Source organism: Calliopsis andreniformis, chromosome 12 (genome assembly GCF_051401765.1).
Source record: "Calliopsis andreniformis isolate RMS-2024a chromosome 12, iyCalAndr_principal, whole genome shotgun sequence".
Taxonomy (NCBI): domain Eukaryota; kingdom Metazoa; phylum Arthropoda; class Insecta; order Hymenoptera; family Andrenidae; genus Calliopsis; species Calliopsis andreniformis.
This window is the reverse complement of record NC_135073.1, coordinates 13552238-13568175: the sequence shown is the minus strand read 5'-3', so window position 1 is coordinate 13568175 and position 15938 is coordinate 13552238. Positions and strand designations below refer to the sequence as shown.

At 36.1% G+C, this 15938-nt stretch overlaps 3 protein-coding genes across 3 annotated transcripts; 1 reads left to right on the top strand and 2 right to left on the bottom strand.

Annotated features, from left to right (window-relative positions):
- The first annotated feature begins 31 nt into the window (after nt 1–31).
- On the top strand, nt 32–8737 carry Kto (mediator complex subunit kohtalo). Its single transcript, XM_076390016.1, has 13 exons — nt 32–91; nt 188–959; nt 1174–1886; nt 1954–2734; nt 2842–3170; nt 3252–3783; nt 3928–4521; nt 4599–6313; nt 6398–6823; nt 6918–7392; nt 7462–7724; nt 7797–7958; nt 8084–8737. The coding sequence occupies exons 2-13, from the start codon at nt 416–418 to the stop codon at nt 8282–8284; spliced, it is 6735 nt and encodes a 2244-aa protein (XP_076246131.1). The 5' UTR covers nt 32–91; nt 188–415; the 3' UTR covers nt 8285–8737.
- Nucleotides 8738–8797: 60 nt separating this feature from the next.
- On the bottom strand, nt 8798–9847 carry Rps23 (ribosomal protein S23). The gene is made up of 3 exons (XM_076390032.1): nt 9809–9847; nt 9294–9453; nt 8798–9113 (listed from the first exon to the last, which is right to left on the bottom strand). Exons 1-3 carry the CDS (start codon nt 9810–9812, stop codon nt 8846–8848), a joined length of 432 nt encoding a protein of 143 aa, XP_076246147.1. The 5' UTR covers nt 9813–9847; the 3' UTR covers nt 8798–8845.
- Nucleotides 9848–10754: 907 nt separating this feature from the next.
- Nucleotides 10755–15806, bottom strand: Klp3a (kinesin-like protein 3A). Its single transcript, XM_076390017.1, has 14 exons — nt 15526–15806; nt 15085–15310; nt 14484–14919; nt 14136–14401; nt 13614–14054; nt 13123–13522; nt 12676–13042; nt 12314–12608; nt 12063–12199; nt 11809–11991; nt 11536–11727; nt 11261–11440; nt 11117–11187; nt 10755–11037 (listed from the first exon to the last, which is right to left on the bottom strand). The coding sequence occupies exons 2-14, from the start codon at nt 15308–15310 to the stop codon at nt 11019–11021; spliced, it is 3213 nt and encodes a 1070-aa protein (XP_076246132.1). The 5' UTR covers nt 15526–15806; the 3' UTR covers nt 10755–11018.
- Between the last annotated feature and the right edge of the window lie 132 nt (nt 15807–15938).

The following is a 15938-nucleotide window of genomic DNA, read 5'->3' as shown; positions in this document are numbered from 1 at the left end:
CACCTTGTACAGAAAAGTATCTTCAGATGATTGGAGGAGTTCACCGTACTAGTAACATTATAGTGCATCACGAAGATGTTGCGATATCCAGGTACGCGTTCGGTTCATGTAAATTTCTCAAAACTCATAAATAAGTGCAGAACATTTCGTGGAGTAGTCACCTGGACATGTCAACTTGTATTTTTAGGAGTCTCTTGATTTCAATAGTAACGCGCCACCTAGAAGCCACCGTACACGTAGAGAATCGTGTCGTAGCGTTGCAGTTGTACGGTGTTGGGTAATTTGTAAATATGTCAACGGCGAAGGTTATACTCCGAAAATGAGCTCGTAACGTCAGGACAGGTTTCATCCATTCTCCGAGTAACGTGAACGATGTCGTTAGCCGGCTGACAATTTTTGATAACTCTTTTGTACCATGATGGGAATATTGTACGAGAAACGGCCACTGAAACGGCCTAGACTAGGCCCGCCTGACGTTTACCCTCAGGAACCTAAACAGAAAGAGGACGAGCTCACCTCTATAAACGTTAAGCATGGATTCGCTACAATGCCCCAATTATCTGACGAATTTGGAACTGCTAGACACTGCAATGTCACTGCTGCCAAAGTGGGGGCATACTTCAACGCGATCCTTGCTAAGAAGGAGGAGCTCTCCATGATGCCGGATACTGGGAGAAAGAGACAACAGATTAATCCTAAGGATAATTTTTGGCCAGTAACAGCTAGGACGAAGAATGGCATTGAGGCATGGTTCAAAGATTTGTCTGGGTGTAAACCGTTGATAGCTCTTGCAAAGAAGGCTCCGAATTTCAATAAGAAAGAGGAGATATTTATGATGTTGTGCGAGTATCAAGTACCTATGTTGAGAGCTGCTTGGTTCATTAAACTCAGTTCTGCTTATACAGTTGCAGTTTCAGAGGCCAAAATAAAGAAGAGACAACTACCTGATCCAACTACAGGTAAATAATTGTTTAGTGATTTTTGAAGTAAGTAAATTTTTAATTATAATTGAAAGTTACTGTTGATATGTATTTTTTAAAATTTTAAATTCAAATTTGAAATTATTTAACTTTAAATTCAAATTTAAAATGATTTAAATTTAAAATTATTGTGAACAAATAAACATACAAGTAACTTATTTAGTAATTTGTGTCTTTTTGTTTCTTTGTTTAGAATGGACAGGAACACTTATCAAATTCTTGAAAGATCAACTTTCAAAGCTGCAAGAATATTATTATTTAAATAGCCACACATCAAATAGCAGTAATAATAATGGTGTTATAAATAATTCATGCAACAGCAATGGTTCTGGAAATAGCAACAGTGGTAGCACCAATAACACTAGTGTTAACAACAGTACTAACAGTAATAATGGAGTTACTAATAATCAACCAGCCACACCAAATTCGAGTAACCAATCAGTATCTGGAAGTACCATGAATGAAGAACATAAATTAGCATTAAAGCAATGGCATTATTGTGTACAATTAGCAAAGTATATGTTCGAGGAAGGTTTATTAGATAGACAGGAATTATTGCAATGGATCTTAGAGTTATTAGACAAAATTAAATCTTCCCCTTCAGAGGATGGTATTCTGAAACTTCTGTTGCCATTAGCATTACAATATTTGGAGGAATTTGTGCAGTCAGAATTATTAGCCAGACGCTTGGCATATCTCTGTTGTCGCAAATTGGCACACATGTGCAGTAATGTGGAGATGAATGGTAATCCACAAAGTCCGTCCATAAGCAAAAGCGACGTTAATGGTGGGAAAGACACTGCCACTGCTAGTCAAACGACGAACCCATTAACCGCTGCTTTCAACGATTATTTATCATGCCCTCATCACAGGGATGTGATATATAGTCTGTCAACAATAATACAGGTAACAGCGATCGCTAATATGTAGTACTCACAAATCGAATATGAAAATAATATTGATCGTGATTTAGGTCATTACGTTAGAGTGTCCAACAGCATTAGTATGGAATAGCGTCGGTGAAGGAAAAGCTCCGTCTGTATTAAATGGTTCTCCTTTAGATTATTTACCGTGTCCTCCGACAGCTCTGCCTTGTCCACCCGCAAGCGCGACTAATCCCACGCTGAAACAATTGAAAGTTGCTCAGGAAAACATCCGAGCAAGGTCTCAAGCTGCAGAAGGAAAATGGTCATGTGATAAATGGCAACAAAGCAGCGCTGGTATAACAACGACTAAAGTGTTGGCTGCTTTGGACGCCTTGGATCGGCACAGCTTCGACAGAATGGATTCCACTAATTCGCTAGACACCTTGTACGCTAAGATTTTCACGTCTCCTCCAAAGGATAATACGAACGAACGAGATACAAAAACGGAATATAATCCTCAACAAGATTCTGCTGTAGTCGAAATCCTGTGTGAATGGGCTGTAAGCGCCGAACGATGGGGAGAGCATAGAGCAATGGCGGTTGCAAAACTTCTTGAGAAACGGCAAAGCGAGGTTACTGGAGAAACCAATGATAACGATGATAAAGATAGCGTGTGTAGTAACGGAAATCCACCAGTGCTTCCAATCTTTCAGCCGTTGCTTATGAAGTTTTTGGACATGGACGCCCCGGTATTAGACAATACATCAGCTCAATCAAAAGTTCAGTTCACGAATTTGGTTCACTTATTTTCAGAATTAATTAGACACGATGTTTTTTCACACGATGCATATATGTGTACGTTAATTTCCAGAGGAGATCTTATTCAAGGTATAATAAATTTTTTTCAATTTTCATTAACTTATATTTGAAGTAATTTTTGTGATTGCAAGCTTCTGTTTCACTTGGAAAGCAATTTATTGTATTGATTCGTTCAGGTCCTGTAGCAAGTAAGCCTGGAACACCAAGCAATCGAGAGCCGACGATCGATGAAGATAGCCTATTTCTAGGAATGGACTTAAAGCCAGCCAAACTAGAAGTACCAGATCATGGAAGGACGATGGATTATGATGATAGTAAAATTGATGATGATCTGGGCAAGCTGTTGCAACATATTAAAGAAGATCAGCAAAATAGTATGGACGCTCCTGATAGCCCTAAAGAAGATGCACTAGCCAGTCATGGGACCCAAGAAGGACTCGATTCAAAAATGCCTTCAAGTCATAGCAGACATCTGTTATACACTACTCACTTTCCTTTACCACAGGTATCTACTACAATAACTTTTTTTTATTAAGCATCATGTGAATATACAATCGTAAACTCATTAAAAATATTGTATTTGAAGGATGAAACATGTAGCCAACACGACTGCAATCAACGACACGTATTACTTTATGGAGTAGGACGCGTTAGAGACGAGGCTAGACACAGCGTCAAGAAAATGACAAAGGAAGTGTGCAAATTGTTTGGCAAGAAATTCAGCATCGACGTTGCAGAAGGAGGAAAAGTGAAGAAACATTCCCGTAGTGAATTCAGTTTCGAAGCAATTACTCTGAAGTTTCAGAACTCAAGCTATTTTGATCAGCACGTGGTGACATGGCAGTGTGCAACTCAAGTCATCGAAATGCTAAATTCATTTGCAGTGGCTGGATCGTCGTACCTGCCAGTGCAGGAACATGTAGCCTTTCTTTTCGATTTAATGGAATTAGCATTGAACATATATGGTCTGATAGATGTGTGTATCCAAATACTGAAAGAGTTACCAGAGGTTGAAGCACAGTTGACGGTTAGGAACAGTCAACTTGTCAGAAGTTATACAACAAGCTTAAGTCTGTACGTTGTAGGAGTTTTAAGGAGATATCATTGTTGTTTATTATGTACGTATCATTCTGTCCTATTTTATAAATAAAAATTAGGGATGGGTCAAAACGTCGAAACTTAGAAACTCAAAAAGTTTCGACCCACCTCTAATAAAAATATCAAATAACACAGGCGATAATCATATTTCATTACTGTTACAGTATCTCCAGAGCAAACAACAGCAGTATTCGATTTACTTTGTAAAGTAGTGAAACATGTGTCCAATCCTAGTGATTGTAGCTCCGCTGAACGATGTGTATTGGCGCATCTCTACGATTTATACTCATCTTGTTCTCTACTGAAAACCAAGCCACATGGAGTAGAAGCGTTTAGTAATGCTTATCCAAAGATTCGGACAGCTTTATACAGTACATTACAACCGACCACCTCGAGCCACGTCTATAATTCACAATTCATGGTGGATGTTTTTACTAGTCCCAGACGTGGTGGAAAAATTGAACCTCAGTGGGCTAGACAATTGAACGAAACACCTGCCAATCGTTACAGTTTCGTTTGCAACGCGATTGTCGCTGTTTGTAGCGAAACTGATAACGACAAACTGAACGATATTGCGATAACATGTGCTGAGTTAACCGCCTGTTGCAATGCATTAAACGCAGAATGGCTTGGTGTTCTTATGGCTCTTTGTTGTTCTTCGAATAGTTCTGCTTTCTATATTGATGTTTTGAACCAAATCGATGTGCAAGATCTGAGTATACATAATTCTCTAGCTGTTTTTACGTCGATTTTAATTGGTTAGTGTTTTACGATTATTCTATTTATATAGTAATGCAACGTGAACTTCTGTTACAGTAGTCTTTCATTTTTTCAGCTAGGCACTGTTTCTCTTTGGAGGATTTCGTCGTGCACATAGCACTGCCATCCTTAGTAAAAGCTTGTAACGAAGGTCGAGGAGATGCAGACATGGAAGCTGAAGCTGGGGCACGTTTAACATGTCATTTGCTTCTGCGACTGTTCAAAACAATCGAATGCCCCCAGCCAGCTTTGTACTCTGTGAGCACGAGTCCTCATCCTTTGCCAAATGGAAACTCCAGAGGTTATAGTATCAAATTAAGTTGTGACAGACATTTACTGGCTGCTGCTCACAACAATATCAGAGTTGGTCCCGTTTTGGCAGTGCTTAAGGCTATACTTGTCGTCGCTGATGCAACTGCTGGTAAACAACCATCGAAAAAGCCAGACGTGCCAATGAATCACTCGAGTAAAGTTGGTGGACCGGCCAGTGTTGGTGTTGGTGTTGGTGTAAGCACTGGTGGACCCAATGAACTGTCTATCAGTCATATTCTAGGTACTAGTGATATTCTAGGTGGCGGTGATGATATGGGATTAGACTTAGCGATGTCTTCATCGAGCAGCAGTGCTGGGATGACAACAGAAAGTGTAAAAGGATTGTCAGACTTTGCCCAACACGTTCTTAGACAAATTTGCAGTCAAGAGTGGGTGTTAGAGAGATGTTTGCAAAACCCAGAAGAACTTTGTCACCCTGATATGCTCTTAGACAATATGCTGACGCCTCGTCAAGCTCAACGACTGCTTCACATGATTTGCTATCCAGACACTTCCATCGATGCTTTCATCGATCAGAAAACTCATATAACGAACATCTTAGAGAATCTAGAACAGTGGAGTCTAAGGATGTCTTGGCTCGATTTACAGCTCATGTATAAACAGTTTCCTCCAGGATCGAGTGATCTTTCACAGTGGTTGGACACAGTTGCCAAAGCTGCGATCGATGTTTTTCAATTAAACACCGTGTCCAGCAAACCAGACAAACGATCTGGTTCTATATGGCTGGTAGCACCACTCGTTTCAAAATTACCGAGTGCAGTTCAAGGCAGAGTTCTTAAAGTTGCTGGTCAAGTATTAGAGTCTGGCAATTGGTCGAAAACAGCGACTGGTCGTGAAAGGGGAAAGTCAAAGTCACCGTCTCTCTTCAATCATCAGCCATTCCTTTCACTGGTCCTCACTTGCTTAAAGGGTCAAGATGATCAAAGAGAGGGTCTGCTGATGTCGCTGCATTCGCAGCTGTCGCAGTTTTTGAATATCAGCAAAGAAGAGAAGAATTCTGCCACAGAAGACCCTAAAACTAGAGAAGTATTACAGGACGCGTTGCAATTGAGATTTAGCCTAGTTGGTGGCGTTTTTGATACTATACAGAGAAATACGACTGCAACCACGGACTGGGCTATACTTCTGGTGCAGTTAGTTAGTTATGGTGTTATAGATCTAAATAATAACTCAGAGTTATTCACTACTGTCATAGATATGTTGGCAACTTTGATACACTCCACCTTAGTTTCTGACTCGCAGTCTGAAAAAGATGAAAATAAGAAGCATTATCAAAATTTGATGAAAAAATTGAAGAAGGAACTTGGTGATCGAAATTCTTCAAGTATTAGATACGTTAGGCAGTTATTGCCATTGCCAAAATTGACAATGGAAGTTATTACGTGTGAACCAGTTGGATGCTTGACTGATACAAAAGGTAACAAGATAGCTGGGTTCGATAGCATCGATAAGAAGCAGGTAAATCGAAATACGTTCAAAAAATTATTTAAAAATCGTTTTAAAAGACTATTTAAATAGTAACACTAAAATGAAATTCATTAGGGCCTGCAAGTATGTGATTCGCAAAGGGTATCTGCATGGGAAGTATTAGAGGGTCATAAGAATCCAGCGCCAATTTCATGGGCCTGGTTCAGGGCAGTCAGATTGGAACGCAAGCCTCTTACATATCAAAATGCTCATAAACTACTTAGATACCATACCCACAGTCAAATTAGGCTACCTAGCCACTACTTGGATCCACCACCACTGCCTCCAGAAGACTTAGAACCAGATAAGAAGGAATCTGAGCCTGGCAAAGCTGATACACCAATGAGCATCGATTCTCCTGGAAGAGTACCAGGCAGTGTTGGCAGTACAGGAATCGGTAACGCTGTAACTAATGGCAAAGGAAAGGCTATGAAAACTCGGAGGCATAGAAGGAATAAAGGAGCCGCCACACCTACTACACCTGTATCGCAACAAATTCAGGTTAGTTTAAATAATAGAACTTCGTTTCGCTTTTCACAGTAAACCTTTTTTTCATATTTCATTTTAAATAAATATCTTGGGATCTGTTATACAGCAAACGCAACAGAACCAATTACAACAGATTGCCTTTGGAAATCAACAAGTACCTGTTAGTCAGCAGCCTGGAATGTTTACTGGCCAACCACCACAGCATCAACAGCAGTGGTACGCTAATCAACAAACTCACACACCAGCCCAACAATACGGATACGGTCAACAATTACCACCAACCCCAGTCGGGCAACGATACGACAGGCCAGGCATGAATAATCAGTCGAAACAGGCACTCTCTCATATGTTACGTTTACGATTGCCATCCAATCAATTAATGAGTTCCCAACAACAACCAAATACCACGCCTGTGGGTGGTCCTGCCTTCCAAGGAATGCAGCGGCAACAATTTATTCGGCAGCAGTTGAGAGCTCAACACGGTGCTCCGAATATGAATCCACAGCAAGGAATGTTTGCCTCGCAGCAACAGCAGCAGCAACAACCGCAGCAACAGGGAATTTATACTGGAATGCAGCAAGGTAAATAAATTATTAATTAAAATTCGAAACAGGCAGTTTAAAAACTATGTTTATGTTCTTGTCTCGCAGGAATGAATCAAAATTATGCAGGATACGGAGGCCAACAGATGATGCCACAGCAACAGCCGCAGCAGCAACAGCAACAGGCACCTCAACAGGCGCAGCAGCAACAACAACTGCTTCAACAGCAACAACAGCAGCAAGGTTTAATGACTCAACAGCAAAACATGATGTTCTCGAATCAACAGCAAATGATGGGTCCTCAAAGGGGGCAAGAGTACTTGCCGCAACAACGTATGCAACCTGGAGTTACCAGACCGCCATACCTTCAGGTATTATGTAAAAAAATAAGAAAATGACAGGTTTTACTATAATGAAACAATTGCTAACATCAAATCTTTCAGGCTCCTAATGTCACAATGAATACCATGGGTCCAATGGGAGGCGGAGTACAAAATCAACCCGCGCCACCGTATAGACAAACAGCTGGAAAACCTGGCACTGTTGGAGTGACAGGAGTAGGAAATACTAGCGTTAGTTTGCAACAGAATCAACAATTCCAACAAGTAAGCTGTGTTCTGTTTCTAAATTAGTGTTTCACTAATTGTTTAATGTAGGATTCGGAGTTCTATTATCGTAGACGTGTATATTTTGTATTCTTAATGATTTACTGTGATTGTCTAAATTATAGCAACAGGTGATAAATCAGCAACGCATGAAACAACAGATGCTTGCAATGCAGCAACAGCAACAAGCACAACTGCAGCAGGCTCAACAACAGCAACAGGGCAATGCTGGTGGGCAACAACCAACTCCTCAATTAGTGACACATTTACAACGACATTTAAGTCAACCACCGCAACATTATCAACATCAACCGCCGCCTTATTAGTAGTTTAAAATGTATATAATTGATTGATATAATGTACAAGTATAATTTACAATGAAGTGTGTACGCATGGGTCGTAAGTTTTCATAACTTAATTCAGAGTATGAATGTGTATAGTGTGCCATGGACAAGGCAATAAAATCAGAAGGATTTTAAAAACAATATCAGAGACGAACTTTATTTTTATGCTTTCTCCAGAAAATGTATGATAGATTTAATAAAAATGACGATTCAGTTGTATGTAATTTATGTAACAGATGTTTTAGTGTAGAAACGAATTATTTTAGTGTAGAAATAAACTGAGTACCGTGAAGAATATTTGGGAATACGTGATAGTGCAGGTAGCAAGTCATAAAAACTACCTGAATCTAAACTATATTATTATCCATACCCAAACTTCTTCAGTGTGCACAAAATGTTATTACTTTTTAAATCGTTTAATCCTCGAACAGCAGACTGTTGCACAGCTGGGTCATTTGTTTTTTAAGTAGTAAAGGTATTAATAAAACGCAAGTAATTATTTAAAAACTTTTATAAGTGTAATTAGAAATACATTACAAGGGTTTACGACCTGGGTCGTTCCTTTTTCTCTTTGTACAATGCAAGCAGAGAAACATTAGCAACTTTCACTACTTTGAATCTGACTCCTGGAATGTCACCAACGGCGTGACCTTTACGACCAAATCCTGCCACTAGAACTTCATCGTTCTCCTCAATGTTGTTCAAGCAACCATCCCTAGGTACGAAAGCTGTGATTTTCTTGCCATTCTTGATCAGCTGTACCCTCACACACTTACGAATAGCAGAATTTGGTTGTTTAGCTTCTACTCCACTGGAAAAGAAAATTGTTTGCAATTAAAATCTCTTTAAAAATCAGCAATTTAAGAATAGAAGTACATTTTCAAACACATTTAAGATGTTAAAACAATGAAAATATTGAGGAAAGAAAATTCCTTCCTTAGATATTCTTATCTGTTTACATAAAGTGGCAATTCCACTGTTAAATACGTACACTTTTTCCAAAACAATGCCTTTAGCATGAGAAGCTCCACCAAAAGGATTAGCCTTCCATCTGGTCCCTAAATGAGCCTTCTTGTAGTCCTTGTCATTCCAACGTTGATCCCGTCTGTGGTTCACGTGTTTACGTGCCGTACGAAGACCGCGAGGTTTACCTGCGAAAGGTCGGATAGTAAAGATAACAATCTCCCAACGATTCAAATTTTCATTTAGTCTCAATTCGACGTTTGAACGATCAACTTCAGCTCTCTGATAAAACAGTGTCCATAGAAGATTCTAAATTTGTAAGTATAATATTCCTGACTCTATGAACGTTCGATTGCAACGAATAGTACGCACGCAACCACGCCACTTCTAAGATTGAAATAAATTATTTAAGAACTTGCTATCACTTATTTATGAAAATTATAGCTGCACAAGGTGAAAAATATATATGTAACTTTCACACGCGTCGTACAATGTTTATTTTATACGTTTAAGAACAATATAATTGTAAGATTCATCACATACCCATGTTGCTCGGTGTGCCTTACAACCGGAAGAGACCTAACCTCTTTAAACGGAAACTTAAAGTGTAGTACGAAGTGTTGCCGCTATAATACGAAAAACGAACATCCGTTTGAATTGCTGGGGTTGGATATTATTTCGATAAGATCTTTGAAAAGTGATTAGATATTCAAGTAATATCTATGACTATAAGGTAGAACGACGCAAGTTATATATTTAAAAAAAAAACTAGAGGTTAGATTAAAAATCGTTTTCTTAAAAACCGAATGGAACACACAAGAGTATTAAAATTCGAACTTTCAAATTCGAGTATCAAAAATTGAGAATGTGGCCTTATAAGTACAGATATATCGTCTTATTTGACTGAATGTTATTTTGAAATAATTATGCTTTGATTGCTCGAATAAGTTAATACTTCTTTTTTTGAATTCTTTCATTATTTAGTTATTGAGTGAAATAATCTTTTTTTTTTTATAGATCGGTGTCTCCTGGTGTTTAGTGGGTCATTTCGCAACGTCACAGGTGACATGTGTCGTGAATAAAAATGGAAAAAGGTAATTTACGATTTATTTGAATTTAATAATGACTTTGATAGAATATAAATAGGACAAAACACTTAGCAATTTATTTAATAAAAATTTAATAAAATAAGACATACAATAATCATAAATTAAAAATAATAAATGCCAATTGAGCAATGTTTAATAGGATAAAAGTGTGATATCAACTTCTATATTCATTCCAAGATCGTGAAAAAGAATATGGAACATAAAAAACTACTTCATCACTGTAAAAAGTGATAATTGACATTATTATGAGTAATGTACTAAGTTGAACATAAAGCTTCATATTCTTCATGTAGATAAACTACAAATTATATTGTATATCTTAAGGATAAAAATGGATAAATACAAATTTTAAAAAATAGTGACGTTTGGTAGAAATTACTTATAAAGGTGGTGTGAAAAACTATAAAGCCCAAAATTCAAATATTACGAATTCTATTCCAGTTGAAAATGGAAAGAATATTGCAAATAATACTTAAAGCTATGTAACAAGCTATGATACAAGCATGTTCATATTCATGTATTTTTCAACCTTTTCAAGGTCAAAAAATAAAAAAAAGTATTCTTCTAAGTTATGTACAGTGAAATTCTTATCCATTTGCAGCTGCTATATTGTCCATTCTTCAATACTTCATTGTACTCTGGTATTATCTCGAATTTGTCAGTCTATTTAAAAAAAGAAAAACATCAAAATTGTTAGTAATGTTGTCACATGAGAGGGAATATATTGTATAATTAAAAATACCTTAGTTTCTTTATCTCTTCTTCACATTCTTCTTCATCTTCTTTATGGTCTAAAAATAGTACGCGACTCAACTGAAAAAAAGTAATTATGTAAAACATAATACTAGTGTTCAAAAGTAATTATTTAAGTTAATTTAAAACATACATTATCTTGGTCTCTATTCTGACATAGTTCTGCATTGCAATTACAGTTGACACATAAAATTTTATTTTTCCTGCACGAACAAATGCGTGTAGCGCATTTCGTTTTGCAAGCGCACTTTATTTCTCCATCTGATGATCGTTTCAGTGTCGATCGTTCAAATGTAGATTGCCTAGTTGTGCTCTGGAAAAATAAATAGAAAAATATAAAAATTGCAAAACATGTTCTTTATAATCTAGGACTATAATTGAAAGTAATTATCAATGTAGATTAATTACCAAAAGTTTGTGTATGCGATTGTACAGTGGTGTGTCTGTCCAATCTGGATCTTTCTCCTTATCATCACCTTCAAACATACTGTCATCTGTTGCAAAATCTAAATCTTCTTCTATTAATGTTGTGACCCTTGTTGATTTCTTCTTAGCTTTTGGTAGTGAACTTTCATTTTTATTCGTGATTTCGCCCAGTACCTATAAAATTCAGAAAACGAAATTTATTATGAACGAACCTTTAATTTTATTGGTAGAACACTTCTGAAATCAAATATTGACCTTTTTCTCTAAGCGTTGACATTGCTCTTTATAGCTTTCTAATTCATCTTTTAATTTACTATTCTCACTTTCAAGCTCGATTATAGAAGTTGTGTTATCCAGTGTGAGTTGCTTTGAAAGACGTCTTTTTTTCTCTGCACTTCGATAGTCTTCTAATTGTGCTTGCAACAACTCGTATTTTTCCTAAAATTATAATTAGTATTAAATGTTCAACTTTTAACTAATATACTAAATGCAGTATACGAATTACAAACCAGAAGTTCATTATATTCGGATTCCTTTGCGCATTGCTTTCTCCTATCTTCTGCCTTGTATTTAAATAGTAGCTTAAGCGCAATCTTTGCATCCTCCATTGTAAGTATTTTTTGAAATCTAGTAATTGATCTATTTTCTGAACAAGTAATTACATACATTAATGCTTACATCTGCTCACTGATCTTCAATTTCAATTTATTTCAATAATGTTTCAATGATATATTTCTTAGAAGATTTGAAGAAAACTCACCCTGATCAGATTCAACTATTTTTTGTTGAAGATCAGTAATTTGTGTATTACGTAGATCTAAAAATTCAGTCATTTCAGCAATTTTTTCTTCATTTGCATCATTGCTGTTTTTCATATTGTCCAGCATAGATGTCAATAGGGCTCTCTCTTGCATCAGTTTCTCGAGAGAATGTTCTGCATCGACAGTACTCACTAACACTTGCAGTTCTTGATTCAACCAATTTTCAATTTTGCTTGAATTATTATTCATTTTCTCTCTTCTCATTATTGCTTTCTTTTGTACATCAAGAGCTTCCTAATGGAAAAAAAAACATTATAAATATGTTACAACAAAAATCATTCTGTATTTTAAAATTGATTACCTTCAATCTTTTATTAACTGCAAAAGCTTCTTCCAATTTTCTTTTGAAAACTGTTTCCTGTTTAGAGTACCACGTTTTTAAGCGCGTTACTTCATTGACTTGCTTTCTGTTTTGATCTTTCAACCGGTTCAATTCTTTTTCTTTCGTTCCTTTCCATATTGTGAATTTATCAGAATCAATACGCATTTGTCGAATTAATTTTACTCTGGTCTGCTTTAACAGCCGCATCTCATTTGATAAATTTTTGATCTGTTGATCCTGTTTCTCTTTTACTTTAACTATTTTATCTTGCTCTGTGACTTTTCGCCTCAGCTCCGTTATTTTTTTTTCTAGTTCCTGTACCTTTTTACGTCGAGTTTCTGCCAGTCTGTAAAATATACATAAAATAAATTTCAGAATTAATTTACTAAATGATAGTAAAGTACAAATCAATTAATAATTTCTTACTTTGAGCTAATACTGCTTGTTTGAACGTGCTGCAGTGCTTGTAAAAGTTCTTCCTTTTCCGTTTGAAGCGCTTTGATTTCTTGTTCCATTTCTTGTATTTCCTTTGAATAGTCGATCATTTGAGAGGAGTTTTTTAAAAGCTGATGTATGAGACTCTCCTTAATAGCTAGTTCTTTATTGATATTTTGAACTTCGTTATTTCTTTTAACTTGAAGCAGAGTATGTTCTTCCTGTTTCTCATCAAAATCTTCTAAAGTATCTGAATGTTCGAAATTTGTCCCATCTACATATTTTTGTTCTGTATCCTCAGTACCATTCACTGAACTTGCTTTCAAATCAGAGCTTCCTAGTTCACAGTTCATAAGTTCTTCTGATGTTTTCTTCAGATCTTGTTGTGTAGCTGTTGAAGGAACAATTTTATCTTATAAATGAATAATTCTAAGCATTAATATTACGAAGTAAATTAATGAAAAAGAAATCAAGTTCCTTACCAAGAATTTGGAGATATAAAGCTTCTAATTTTGTACGATATTCGGTGGGTACGTCTGAACTCTTCTCAAAAATATCTAAAAGTTCTTGAAACTCTTCCAATATCTTTGCCATATCAGTCTGAATTTTTTCTCTAGCTTGTTCTGATAATTCTATTCTTTCGTGCATGACTACAGTTTCGATTAAATTTTTGTTCAGATTTTCTGTTAGATCTCTTATCTTCTGTTGCAACGATCGATTCTTTTCTACAAGTTCTTGATGTTCAAGGGGACAAGAGGTTCTAACTTCTTTATCTACTAGAGCAAGTTTCAATTCTTGCACAAGCTTATTCAAACGATTTATTTCGGAAACATTCGGATCCTGATTTACCACTGGTTTATTCTTTATCTTGCGAGCTCTGTCCGCATATCTTAATGTGCTTAACGTTTCATCTAAATTATAGTCTGCAAATATTTCGAAATATCGAATTATGTTACATGTTATAATTACAGTGAATATATTATATATTTTCTTTTTATAACAACCTGCTGGACTGACGCAAGCAATCATGAGTGTCATGGAATTTCCTCCCAACGAGTCTTGTAGTAGCCTCGTGAGTTTACTATCTCGGTAACTAACGAAAGATGTAGAGCCACTTTCGCCTAATTGAGATATAACATTTCCTAATGCTAATAAACCTTTATTTATATTAACTCCTTCCTTAAATCGTTCTCCAGTGGCTTGTGTTTTTTTGCTGCGTTCAGAACCAGCCAAATCCACTAAATGAAATTTCGCCATTGTTGCTGTGTTTCTAATTTACACACAAAAAAAAGTTAGTCATAAATTTATAATGGTGATTTTAACATTACTATAGAATCATTAGAAAAACTCACGGATCATCTTTCTTTTGTTGGTTTATACAGAGAGTAAATATAGCATGACTACGACTACTCTGGGCATTCATTGCTGTTGCACCAGTTACACGCCCTAGGGACCCTTGCACCAGGCACTCTAGTGCCTCCTTTGCATTTGCAACATCCTTCTCAACTACACCAGTGACTTTTATGTGTTTCCCATCATCCCTAATATCAACAATAGATTGATTTCGTTGTTTATCAGCCAGGAGATCATATAATTGTTCTTGGTAGAGTTCCATAAATGAAACTGTAACTTTGAAGCTCCAGTCTTCTTTTGATGAAATCATATCAAATATATCGTGCACTGCTCTAGGTATAACACCCATATCTTCTGTTTCTATGTAGTTTGTTCCCATTGAATGGGTTTTACCACTTCCTGTCTGACCGTAAGCTAATATAGTTACATTGTAACCTGTAACATAAAATATAAAACATAACAGATAATGCATATATCATCTAAATATTTGACTTATTTATTGTTTTATGAAAAAACTTCATTTTTTCCAAATTTTAGTCATCTGTCAACATTGTCAACAGTAGCTATGAATGCTATTGTAGCCCTTCAATACAATATTACCTTGAAAAATATCTTTTACCATATCCTTAATGGCTGTATTATAAAAATTTTCTTGATCAACATCAGAATTAAAAACATAGTTAAATGTAAATGCTTTATCCATGTTACGTATAACTATTTGTTGTTCACCAGGAACAACACTCAAACATGTTAGACATCCCTTTTCAACTTCAGTTTTTACTAAAGGCCGAATACGTACGGCGACACGGACTGTATCTTCACTCATCTGTAACATTTATTTACATTTTTAATAAACCTATGATAAAAGGTGTCATTAAAAGAATTTGAAATTTAAATTTAAATAATCCAATAGAAGATCATTAGACTCCCACGTGGGTAATTAAGAATTAAAACGTGTATTATAAAGTGAATCAAACTGAAGTTAAAATACATAAGAAAATTGTGTTCAGAAGCACCCTGAAAATAAGCACGATTACTTACTTTAGTAGTTTACTCTTATACTCTTATCTAATGCAAATAATACAGTTTAAGGTATGTACAATCTTTCTTGATATTTCTCACAAAAGACGAACAGAGTACTGAACAATAAATACGTTGAAGTTCTTTTTCTACAGACGGAAAGAACTTGAAAGTTGACAACCGTTGAAAGCGTTTGAATTTTCGTATGGACATAGAATAACATGCAGAGTGGACACCACCGATTTTGAAACCTAAATCAACCTAAATTTTAATACTCATGTGCACGAACTGACCAATGGAAATCTTAAATTGGATGTGCTCTGAAAATGCAGCTGCAGTGTGTCCAACTGTGTTTCATAAACTATAAATGATAACTCTTATCACATGATCCTATAACTTTAGAAAGAGAAACTTAATTTTGTTACTAATATCAG

Coding starts and splice junctions, on each gene's coding strand:
- Kto (XM_076390016.1), top strand. CDS start 416: ATGATGGGAATATTGTACGAGAAACGGCCACTGAAACGGCCTAGACTA. Junction 960..1,173: donor ACTACCTGATCCAACTACAG/GTAAATAATTGT, acceptor TTCTTTGTTTAG/AATGGACAGGAACACTTATC. Junction 7,959..8,083: donor AGAATCAACAATTCCAACAA/GTAAGCTGTGTT, acceptor TCTAAATTATAG/CAACAGGTGATAAATCAGCA.
- Klp3a (XM_076390017.1), bottom strand. CDS start 15,310: ATGAGTGAAGATACAGTCCGTGTCGCCGTACGTATTCGGCCTTTAGTA. Junction 13,523..13,613: donor TTTATATCTCCAAATTCTTG/GTAAGGAACTTG, acceptor TTCCTTCAACAG/CTACACAACAAGATCTGAAG. Junction 11,441..11,535: donor ATCGCATACACAAACTTTTG/GTAATTAATCTA, acceptor TTATTTTTCCAG/AGCACAACTAGGCAATCTAC.
- Rps23 (XM_076390032.1), bottom strand. Junction 9,114..9,293: donor GGCATTGTTTTGGAAAAAGT/GTACGTATTTAA, acceptor TTTCTTTTCCAG/TGGAGTAGAAGCTAAACAAC.